The sequence below is a fragment of the Melospiza georgiana genome, chromosome 4 (genome assembly GCF_028018845.1).
Source record: "Melospiza georgiana isolate bMelGeo1 chromosome 4, bMelGeo1.pri, whole genome shotgun sequence".
NCBI classification, from domain to species: domain Eukaryota; kingdom Metazoa; phylum Chordata; class Aves; order Passeriformes; family Passerellidae; genus Melospiza; species Melospiza georgiana.
The window spans coordinates 61,264,647-61,276,980 of record NC_080433.1 but is presented as its reverse complement, the minus strand read 5'-3'; the positions used below and the strand labels follow the sequence as shown (position 1 = coordinate 61,276,980).

Genomic DNA, 12,334 nt, shown 5'->3' with positions numbered 1-12,334 from the left:
TCTAGTATAAATTAATAAGTAATGTTGGTTATGTGTCTCATGCAGTAAGTGCTGCTTTCTCCAGCAGATGTTATGCATGAAAACACAGTGAAGTTGAGTGGCTTTAGCATTCAGGCTAAACATGCAAGTACATTTCTTAAGAGAGAGCCTTGCTGAACTACGTATTATGTCACATTAAATTTTCTGCAGGATTAACTTCACGTTCCTGTGCTGTTCTCATCATGGGCATCGTTTTACTACGCTAAAAACTCCCAGTCTTTTTAAAATTTTTACTGTTCATGCCAAGGCTTGTACCACAGTCACCTTTCCTCCTCACAGAGATGAGGGACACCTGGAATACCTCTTTTTCTTTTCTCCTGCCAGCACATTGGCACTCACAAGCCATATCCATGAGCATCACCACACTCTTCCTTCAAAGGATTCATATGTAACACTGTACAGATTCAAATCCTGCAGACAGACTCACCTTCATCTCTAGACTGGATGGCAATCAAAAGAGAAAGTTTGGGTTTCAGTGCAGCTTTTCTTATTTTAATTTCATGGAATAAGCTCATCAGCCTGCTTTACCAGAACCCAAAGCTGGGTGTGAATAAATGGCTATCAGCTGAAGCCCAGCCTACATAAAGCAACTATTAGTCAAGTTAGGAAAATAGGCAGAAAGACAACAGAGATCCCTATGCTGACTTATTGACTTTGGAGTATCAAAATAAAAATAATCCAGTGTCCTGTTAGTGCCCAGTGTCCACAGCTAGCTCCCTAGATGTGCTCACCTTTCAGTCTGCAGAAAGGCAGACAGGAGCATTTCTCCCTTACAAATTTTTGACAGCAATGAATTGTCCAGTTGTAACTGTGTTTTTGCTTTCATAAGGACCAATAAGGAGATTTGCCATTTCCAGATAGGAAATATATGCACTTTACTGGCATATATGTACCCAAAGAATGCGAGTTTTTAGCTGGTGCAGTCCTGCAGGACTTGCTGCAGGAAACCTCTTCTAACACAGTGAGCACACTCTCATCCATTAAGGCATCACTCATCTCAACTCCCTTGTTGGTCTGATTTTGTACACTGCAGATGCTGCTGCTTTCCACTGCTCATGTCAAGCTAGATGAACTGCAAAAGGTGACAGATTTAAGATTTTTCTCAGGCAAGAACACAGCGTGACTAACTATTTTCTCTGGAACTAATTCCTTCCCTGGTTGACACTCTGTAGGTGAAAATAAAAAGCTCAACATTTTGTTTTAAATAAAAAAGAAAATAGAATTAAAAAGCAGCCAACCTAAAAGTGGATCATCCTCAGAAATGTAATTGTAGAGAGACAGATAATTTGGTGTCTGTTGGATATCCAATTCCTTCCAAAGGGGAAAAAAAGCTACATGCTTCTCATAATGCAAAACACACACTGGTCTTCAGATGTAGGAATACACCAGAGAATAATTTCCACCCTGAGCAATGAATGAGAGCATAATATAGAGTACCTTTAAACAAATACTGCACTGGTCTCTTACATACAGAGTTTCCAGGAAGGGAAAACATCTGTAGAATATTAACTGACCCAAGAAATGTTTAATGAGCATTTGTCAGAAATGTTACTCCAGAAAGACATTCAGACTAACTGGTAGTACTGTGTCAGAATTCAATGTGGGTGAATACATTACACACAGGTATACACACACGCACAAATGCCACACTTTGATAAAATCCACACTCTGTTCTGACACAAGCCACCAGCATAAGCCATTGCTCTTCTCTTCCTCTCTCCAGTGCCATCTCCTCTTGCCAGCTATTCTATACTCCTGCTTGAAAATTTCTCTTAACAGCATGGAGGTGAGGAGAGCACCAGGGCTGGAGCACTGCAAACAACTATGCACTTGTTTCAACAAAAGCAGTATCAAGGTATCACAATCCAAATGTGTAAGAAAAACCAAGTTATTTGCCAAAAGAAACTAAAGGTTCTGCACCTCCACTTACTTGTCTGGGTTTCACTCTGCATACACAGACATCTCCATTAACTGCAGAAGAATACACAAATACAGAGCTATGCAAATGTTTGAGAGCTAAAGCCAGGATCAAAGTTAGCACACTAGCCATATTTTCACTGCTTTTGGTTTTAAGCCAGAGCCATAATAGGTAAATTTTAAAGGTCCTATTCAAATGAATTCAAAATGGACAGAAACACAGAACAGAAGCAGCACTACTGAAAAATAGTTCCTAAAGATAAAAAGACTGTTCCTCTGTACAAGATTCAGCAGATGTGAAAGAAGTAATCAAGAGCTGGTAAGGCTGTATGGGGAGGAATAGTACAAACCAACATGATTAAATGAAGGAGAAAAACAGCCCCAAGAAGAGCTTTCTTCATTCTGCCTTAACTGTGGTTATTCCTCATTTCCATACCATGCCCTTCCACATGCCAGCTATTTATACAGCTACAGAGTGATCCAGCAGCTTATCCCACTGGAAACAAACTTTTCTTTTTGGCACTGTCTAAGGAATTGATCTGTGTTAGACTGCTTCTTTAGTAGTGGAAACAGAAAAAAAAAAAGGGAAAAAAGCATACCAGCATCATTAAAGACTGATTTACCTGTCACACACATGTGAGTACCTGTCCCTTGGCCCTCAACCCTCCTTTGGATTTGTTTGCAAAGGGCTGATGAGAAGCCCCACGTGATCAAGTCTGCGTGGTTTACACAGGAACATTCCTCACTACATGGTCTACACAGAAATATGCCTCACTACATTTACTTGAGCTTTACTTGAGAGACTTTAGGGAGAGCAAAGGTCTAATGAAAGATGGTGCAACCAGCCAGCTCCTCCTGAAAATGCCTCAACAGACAAGCAAATTGACCTGTGACTTAGCGTCCCTACAAAGTAAATACAAATCCAATAAAATTTGGTATAATTACTCCTGCCTTTGCTTTTGCAGGACTTCTGGTCATCCTACAACCATTCTGCATAAAAAATATGAGCATATTTCTCAAACAGGATATAATGGAGGTCATCTAGGGTATTCAGCAGTAGTTTTACTCCATTTTTCTTCACTGACACGCTGATGAATTATATCCATGAAACACAGGTTTAATGGGATCTTCTGCTATCTTAATGGAAGATCAGAGCTGCTATTTTTAACACAATGTGTCAGACCATTACAATTTCTTCCATCATTCTGAATACAGCATAAGGTTAAATAAACTGTGATAATGTATTGCTGCATGCTTAACACAAGAATTCCCTGAAGGCTACGAGGGGCAGAGATGGTCCATTGAGAGGTAATTATAGTGAAACAAATAAAACATCACACTTCCCATAAAAGCCAACATCAAATTCCTTGTGGTCACAGAGGTAATTTTGAAATAAAAACAGCTAAGAAGAGTGAATTGGATGCAATTTTAACTATCAAATAAACAGAAGAAAGTATTTCCTGAGAGGGTGGTGAGACTCTGGAACAGGTTGCCCAGAGAAGTTGTGGACATCCCATCCCTGGAAGTGTTCAAGGTCAGATTGGATGGGGTTTTGAGCAACCTGGTTTAGTGAAAGGTGTCCCTGCCCACAGCAGAAGGGTTGGCACTACATGATTTTTCATATCCTTTTCAATGCAAGCCATTCTGTGGTTCTATGTTTCTATGAAATATGCAAAAAGAAGCTCTTTGACAGAATGGTTGTGGGTCCAAGGGGTCAGGCTGAAAATCATGACGAGGAGCAATACTGCCATTCTGGTTTAATTTTGGATGGGTGAAGCAGCTGAAGGAGTACCCTTGAGATCAGCTGAGGAACTGAAAATCCTAAGAGGCAATGCTGCTGCTTCTAATTCACCATGGCCAACATGACTGACAAAAGGGACTGAGGCTGGGGTGGCAGATAGGAATTGTCTTGATGGCTGCACTGCCATGTCAGTCTCATCACAGATGGGTGGAACAGTTTCTGCTTCCAACCCCTGCAGCATCATTTATTCAGTCTTTGTTCTCTAAGGAATAGATGATTTTAACAATTCATGTTAAAACTTCTCCTTAGTACCTAAACCACTTCTTTCTGTGGCCCAAACTGTTTCCTATGATTGTAAATCATTCTCTTCCTTCATAGATATTGATTTGTAACTTGTACAGATTGTGCTCAGGTTCCCCAGTGAGCATTTTCTTCTGGACTCTTTAATTACCAATTGAGCCCACAGTGGAGTTCTAGAGTATTATTCCAAAGGACATACACTGCATAAAACCTGCTTGGAGTGGAAAATGCTACCCAACAGATTATTCTGGGAAATGGAAGAAAAATAATCTCAAAATTCTGGACACAGTTAGGAGCTTGGCAACTGCACAGGCTGCTCTGCTCCCAAATGTTCAGTAAAGAAAATGCTGAGAGTATTAAAGCCCATACACAGAAGTTCCCTGCAAACATTAACTCTTAAACATATGCAGTAGTGGTTATCAGGCAGTTACTTTGAAGTAATCAGACTAAAACAAGTAGACAGTTTCTTTAGATTAAAACAAGTAGACAGTTTCTTAAGCCTACAAAAAGCTTTTTTTCTTTCTGGAGTGTCAGGACAGCCCACAAATTATTCTTCAAACAAACCTAGTTGGTACTCACAATATTAGTATTATAATGTTAAATGGCAATGACTAGTTATTGTTATTACCACTTTCTCTCATCCTCGCTTTTGATGTCTCAGTTTTTTGTGAAATGCTTTGAGACTCCATAAGAACTGTTTTTGCACAAACTTCTTTATTTTTTTTCCTAAACTCCTAAGCAGTATTGGGACCCTGAATCTGTTCTCTCAACCACACTTTCAGCACTTCTTTCTACAGCTGTTCTTTCACATTACATGGGAATTATCTGCAGAGTTCTATTACCTATTCTCTGCTTCACCGTAAAGCAATTTGTTTAGTCATTTGTGGACTTTTCCTGTTTCCCATTTATATCAGCCTGAAAGGTTCAAATGCTTCATGAACAATAAAAAAGGAGAAAAATGCTAACCTCTCCTCAAAGATATTCATGTGTGCATCTTCAAGCAAGCTCAGGGGAACAAAAAAAAAAAAAAAGAAAATAAAGATGCTGGTACTTAAGACCCACAGACCTGTGCTCTGTGTTCTCCTGCAACTTACAGGAAGGTAGTAATGAAGACTGTAATTTCTGGCTTTTAATCCCTCTCACTAGCACTGAGCAAATTGCACTGTGGTCCTAACCTTCCCCACCCAATTTTTCCTACGTGGAAATTAAGTGGTGTTTCCCACAGGATAGTCTAGTTTGTGTGAACTGATGTTTGTAGGACAGGCAGACAAAAAAACAGGCTGAAAGATTTCAGAATTCCATTCAGCTACACATGTGCCTTGTCCAAATGTACATATTTTCTTTGATTTAGAGTGCCTAAGCTGTAGTCTTGAGCTAATGACTCAACTCACGTTTTCATGCTTCATGTGTTTCAAGAGGCGCAGCTCTCGGTAAGCTCGTTTGGCAAAGAGTTCAGACTGAAACGGGCGGTACAATTTCTTAATGGCCACTTTGGTACCACTTCTTCCATCGACGGCTGAGCTTTAAGGGAAAAGAAAGAGTCTGGTGAGCAAGGACCGAAGCAAGTCTGCAAAGCCCAGCAAACCCGGCCGGCGGCTGCATCCTGCCCCACGCTGCCGGACCCTCGGGGGGAGACACCGCCCCACAGCATCTCTGCCAGCAGCCATCTCACTTCGTTCCTTTAAAAGCCTGCCAGGCTCTGTAATGAAATGTAGACAGTTATCAAAAGCTTTAAAGAGGAACATCTGCGGAGTGGGAAAAAAAATATCCCCAAACTAAAAATAAGACAAAAAATCCCACTAAACACCCAAGCCCATCACCAACGCAGAGCGAAACCGAGGGGCCCACCCCAAGAGCTAAAACACCCCGGGCTGCAGGGACGCCGCCGCTCCGGGGTGCCGCGGGCCGGGCTCGGCAGCGGCGGGCAGCGCTCCCGGGCAGGGCTGGGGCAGCGCCCCCGGGCAGGGCTGGGGCAGCGCTGCGGGCTCTGCTCGCTCCAGGCACGGAAGACACCCGGGCTCTCCCGGCGAAGAGCCCGGCCCGGGGCGGCCAGGTGAACAGCGGGGCCGCCCCTCTGCACCCGCGGGGCTGGCGGCACCGGACGGGGCCAGCCCGGGTCCGGACAACAACCGGGAAAAGTTGGCAGGGAGCAGCGCGCTAGAGGGCCGGCCCCGGCAGCATCCCCCGGGACGGGACAGAGGCCGCCGCCCCCTCGCTCGCCCCCACCGCCCCGCTCACCACACGGCTCCGTAGGCGCCGGACCCCACCGGCTGCAGGTCCCGGTAGCGGTCCCGCACTTCCCAGAGGGTCTTGGTGATCTCCTGCCGGTAGAAGCCATTCTTGGGGGAGGACATGGCGCTGCCGACCCCCGCCGGCTCGCGCCGACAAAGAGCCCGGGCCGGGGGAGCGGGAGCGGCCGGCGCCGCCGAGCCGGGCTGCGCTGAGGGGCCGGGCCTCAGCGAGCGGCGCCGCCCGCGCCCTCCCCGCGCAGCCCCGCCGGCAGCACCGCCCGCCGGCAGCGCTCACCCCGGGGACCCACAGCGGCATCCGCAGCGGCCCGGCGGCGCCCTGCCTGACCCCCAGCCCTGGAGCCTGGGGCTGCGCTCCGCCGAGTCTGGGCGCGAAGGGCGCGGTGTCCCGGCGGCAGCGGCGGAGCGAGGCCAGGGAGGCAGGTGCCGGGGCTCTCGCTGTCCGAGCGAGCCCTTGCAGTGCGGACCAAACCCCTCCGGCCGGCTCTTCCCCGCCATGGCCCCCCCTCACGCGGGGCCCGTTTGGCGTTTGTGCTCAGGTTCCGGTGAGGTGCCTTCGGCTGCTGCATCGACGTGTTAAAAAGTACGAGAGGCTGCCGCTGGCAGAGCTGGGAGTCCAAACGTGAGCTTTTGTATGGCCTTTGCCCTGTGATGAACAGGTTGTTCCAGGGTCAGACCACAAGTTACAACAATATTTCATGGAGTTAAATAAAAACCAGCCCATACTTGGTTCAGGTGCTCAGAGCAAGTATCTTGTGCATGGCTGAAGTGGAATGGAACTGTTGCAGCAGCTGCTTGAAATTACTGCAGTGCTGGAGTACGGACAAGAGTAGCTATGTAGTAAATAGGCCGGGGCCAGCAACACGTGTAAGGCAAAAACCTGGTTTAAAATATGTGTTATGTGTTCTCTGTATGAATATAATTAAAATTCTTGTCCTTCAGGGTCTGGCACAACCTTTGTTTTGTTTGACTTCACCCCTGAGCAATGCTGTGGTTAGATAATTCAGATTTGCTGTCACTAGAGTTCAGTTTGTGGTTTAGCTCTAAAGGAGCAATCTGGACAAGTTTCATGGCTCCCAGTGCCATTTTGGTAGTTGCCACGGGCCCAGCCCTTTTGGTGCTGGACTACCAAATGTGGAAGAGCCACTCTGCCCTTGCTCCTCTTGGGGCACAGGAACAGCACAACCTTCCAGCTGCCAGCCCTGTGTTCAGCTCTGCTCTCCACTGACCTGTTCCAATTGCTGGTTTAGTGAGGATGGAGAGCAACCTTCTGGCATTTAGCAGTTATCATGAGGCTTGTCAGAAGTGTCAGATTAATAGCAGATGTTTACTTTTAAGAATCCACTGCCCCAGGAGATTATTTTTTAATTTCTGACATCCTTTCTATGCTGTCTGCCATTCAGATGTTGGCGGTGTGATACATGGTACAGGTAAGGTGAAAGATACAGCAGCTTTCTCTCATTTTGAACTAATCCATTAGTTAAATTACTTTTAATTACCATTATATATGTTTCTAGTATAGAGAGGATAAGTTCTGCTTGTTATCCTTCACTTACTTCTCCTTTATCCAGTTGTGACAAAGTGATACTTTTTTACTGCTTGCTTTTTATCAAGGCAGAAATTAAATGATTTTGATGCAGTAGATAAAAGTATACTAGCTTAGCATCAAGAGAAGTTCACTCTTGTGCAGAAGCTGAGAATATTAGAGAGCAACTTTAAAAAAACATTTTAAATTGACAGAGTTATCTGCTGCTGGTTTTCCCATGTTTTTCCTCCAGTAAGTATCTAGGCATATTTTGCTATAGATGGATGAAACAGCTGTGTAGGTCAAATATAAGACCAGCTGGTCATGCATAAAGGAGGTGACCTGGCAAACTTACTGAAAAGACTAGGAAATCAGCACTGTCATAACTTTGTCTAATAAACCATTCAAAATGTCTATGAAGGGAATGAGTCAAGAAACTTGGGTCCATCCACAGCTGGTAGATCTTACAGCAGTGTCTCAAACTGCAGAGTCTCTGCATCCTGCTAGGCTCAGCTGGATACATGGTGATGTTTTCCCAAAGACAGTTTGTTGCCAGGGGACTGTCTGATAGATGCTACAGCCATATCTTATTCTGGGCAACATGTACTTGATAGGATGGATTTTAAAAAGAGTGCTATCAGATATTTCTGCTTCTGGCATACATTTATTGTAAAGTTAGTAGAAAAAAGGGATCTTCTTCACATATCATTAACAAAAAATAATAAATGCATTAATGGTGCAAAAATTACACTTTTCTAATGCTCATCACATAAAGGGAAGATTTAAGAGGTATCAGAATGTGGTGGGTTTTTTTTTTTTTAAGAGCCAACTTTTGATGTGCTGGATGGTTGCCATCAGCTGCAAAGCATATGAGGTAGATGAGATGGGTACAGTATTCTTTCAGTACTCTTTCTAATCCCTCTGATAACTGAGAGCTCAATTTCCCTCCAGCCTGGAAGAGAAGCTTTGGTGCTGGAACAGAAGCTGTACAAGCAAGCAGTGAGAAATCTAACCATGTTTTCCTGAGAAATCCTACATGTCTGAAGTCTGGTGAGAGAGTTTGATGGCAAAGCTGCTCACCACAAGCTGCCACTTGGAGATGACAAAATGACACAGCCCTGTCAGGAGCTGAACTGGAGAGGGGACTGGCACTGATCTCTAGTCCAGGCACTGATATTGTGCAGGAAAGGAGATCATACAAAGTCCTTTGAAGAATCAAACATCTTCCCACCTTTCTGCCTGTTTATATGTCTTTCGTATGATCATTTTATTCTTGAAACACTAATTCACATATGAATAATTTGGCTGTGTAAAACATATCTTAAATGTCAATAAACATAAAATCTTGCTGAATTGTCAAAAGCTGATTCCTAGGATATTATTTTTAAAGAAGCTTTCTATATATCCACCTTCAAAAAATACTCTGTGCCTTACTTGGACCTGTTGCCTTGGAGGAAGTAAGTTCATTCTATTTTTTACAACAAGAAGTACAGCTTAAAAATAGTAATTAAAAAAAATCTCAGTTTTAATTGGAAAATACTCTTGTGCTATTTTGTCCCCACCCTTCCCCAGTGGAGTCACTGCCAACCATTTTCCAACTTTTCTGATTTTGTCTCTCTGCCCAATGAGCAGGGTGTTTCAGTTCTAGTTTCTGTGACATGTAGCCCTCCTGGAGGGCCTTGCCATGGTGCAAGGTCATTAAGCCATCAGCAGAAAGGAATAAATAAATATACACACCTAAGTGCTTTTTTATATTAAAAAATAATTCAAACTATACATTACATTTTTTTCAAGAGGTCAAGTGAGAACTTACTAAGTAACTGTGTAGTATTCCATTATCCCTGTTTGCTGGAGGTTGGTGGAGGAAGAGAGGCCAGTTGTAGAGAGTAGCAGACACCTATGTATAAATCAACTACTTTTAACACTCTCCTAACTTTCTCTCCTCAGAATCCACCAAAAGATCCTCTCCTACAAGAGACTGAAGGAGTTTAATTTTTAAACTATCACAGTTTGTTGCAGTATGAGATGCTATAGTCTACAGAGCAAAAAAACAATTCTTCAAGAATTTCCCAACCTCAATGCAAAAAACATATGAAAAGAGCATTAATGGATATCACTGATGGATAGCTTTACTCATTTGTCACTGCATAGTTTTGCACATCTCCTGTTAAATCACCCAAACCATCATGGCATTCTTTCCCCCATCTTACCCATCCTTCTCAGTGCTGCCTTAGTTTTCTTTGTTTCCACCACCACCTAATGAGAGAGCTGGGCAGAACAGGAGTACTGTATGTAATTTTTGCACAGAATGTAATTTAACTATGGGTTCTTGATTAGAGCAATCAGGCTCTAATATAAAATAGGCATATATTATCTGGGTGTTAATCCACAGGACATTACTCTATAAGGAACAAAGTATTGCTCAGTGGAGGCTGCCAGTTATGGCAGATTTAGTGTATAGTTGTCTCAGAACTGCAGCTGTGATTCAGTATTACTACTGTGTTCACTATTACTTGTGATTAAATTGGAACCTAAAAGGACTGGCTAAAACCTCTGTGCTATGGTACACATCTTAATATGTGACAATAATTGGAGCTGGGGGACAATGGGAGTGCAAAATGAAGCATTTGTGTGTCTTCAAGATGGAAGCCTAATTGAAGAGTTTCGCTCATTATGTTGAAATTTCTGGTCTAATGGATTAAGTGTCAGATTGGTTGGAAGATCAGTGTTCACACAGAAAACTCACAATATATTTCCTCCTTGTAGTGAAAATGTAGACCCTTTTAGGTGAATCAGTTCAATATTTTATTTTATAGCAGAAAGAAGGGCAGTGGCAGCAACATGAATGTAGCTTTCTAAATCTCTTGGTACTAGTGCCTTAAAACCCCTTACCCAGACTCATAAATTAATGACACTTGGTACTCTCACTTGTGCAAATGTGCTGATTTCTAAGAACCAGTTTGCATCCATAAATACTAGCAGCATTAGCAGCAATGTGTGACAAAAAACCAGCTGCTTTTAAAGCAAAGTGAAGTGTTGCTGTTAATTCCTAAGGAGACTGATCTTGTTGAAGTTGAATTCCTTTCTGCTGCTAACAAAAGACATAGTTTACTCCATTTACAGTGAAATTCTCTTTTCATGAGAGCTAAATCTTTACCACTGCTCATCTGTCAGGGATTCTTGGGCCAAGTCAGTAATTTACAGATGTAGCAAAGGACACTTAAGTAATTTGTGCTGGCAGTTCTGTACAGTACTTTTTGGACACATTCATCTTTGACCAGGTCCCAGGAGTAGGGAAAGTGGAGGTCTGTTTTCTTGCTATGATCCAGGAGCACATGTGACAGGAAAAAAGGAAGGAAGTAACTTTTGTATTGACTGCTTCCAACCTCTGTCAAAGTTTCTTTTGCTGCCAACATTTTGTCCTTGAGAGGGCTGTTCCCCTCCTGACCCTTCGGGTGAGCTCGCTGTGTCAGATCCTGCAGCACACTGACCCTCCTTCCCTCTTGCTTTCATCTGGTATACCATATCAAAAAAACCACCAAGAGCACGACCTGGAATTCTGCAACAAAGCTGTCTAAATAATGACTCTACCTATTGATAATGATGTATTTATTTTAATATATCAGTATTGATTGCCTAATTTCCTATCCCCCCCCCCATAAATTTTTGAACTTATTAGTAACCCTGCTATTTCAGACTCAAGTAGCCACTTTGTATCTTCAGGGTATGGCACATGATATCTTCTAAAACAGTGCTTTTCCTCTAAACTATCCTTGTTTTTTCTTTCCATTGGTCCATTGTAGATTAAAGGTTTTTTATTCCTGTCTGCTTTGGCTGTGTCATATCAATTTCCTGTTGCTGGTTTTCAGTGCTGATGAGGTAAAGAGCTTAAAAAATAAAGTTGCAGATTCTAAAAGAGTTGTGTATACTTAGGCATGTCAAAAGACTGAGATGCATGCAAAAGATTTTCCTTTTGCAAGAATGTTTGCTGCCAGTGATGATAAAATTACTAGACTTGGGGTTGCACTAACCCTGATTAGAGTGAGATAATAAATACTGGAAGTGATTTCAATTCACTAGGTGGACGGATAACAAGCTCTTGTGACTGAAAGCTGAAATTAAATAAATTCAGATTAAAAGTAAATTGCTGACCATGTCAGTAATTGACCAGCTGTGTCCTGCCCACTGGAAGCCTGAGGTGCCTCCTCCATGAGCAAAGCCCAGCCCTGCTCCTCCTTCCCCTCTGTGCTTTGCAGGTGGCCAGGGATGAGAGTACCCTGATTTAGTGTAGGCTAAAACCTACCCTGCTCTCCTGAAGCACAAATGCAATGTATAGGGCACCTGCAAAGGCACAAATGTGCTGCTGAAAGTAACAGTGCTCTCAGGAGATTAAACCCCTGCTGTTTAAGCAGAAACCACTACAAGTTTGCAAATAACATTTGGGTCATGTAATGAATGCCTTCATTAATGACATTTTTAGCAAATACTTTTTTATAAAAGCTTTATATTTACTTTTTGAAATTTACTTTTAAGCCATCTGCCTCACCAAGTCTGACAAAGCCC

At 43.1% G+C, this 12,334-nt stretch overlaps 1 protein-coding gene across 1 annotated transcript in view; it reads right to left on the bottom strand.

Annotated features, from left to right (window-relative positions):
• Positions 1 to 6,418, bottom strand: part of MAPK12 (mitogen-activated protein kinase 12) — a 31,581-nt gene extending 25,163 nt beyond the window's left edge. The window contains exons 1-2 of the mRNA XM_058022346.1: positions 6,236 to 6,418; positions 5,389 to 5,518 (exon numbers count right to left, since the gene is read on the bottom strand). Of these exons, the coding sequence (XP_057878329.1) occupies positions 5,389 to 5,518; positions 6,236 to 6,351 (246 nt within the window). The 5' untranslated portion in view covers positions 6,352 to 6,418. The remainder of the gene's footprint in view (positions 1 to 5,388; positions 5,519 to 6,235) is intronic.
• Between the last annotated feature and the right edge of the window lie 5,916 nt (positions 6,419 to 12,334).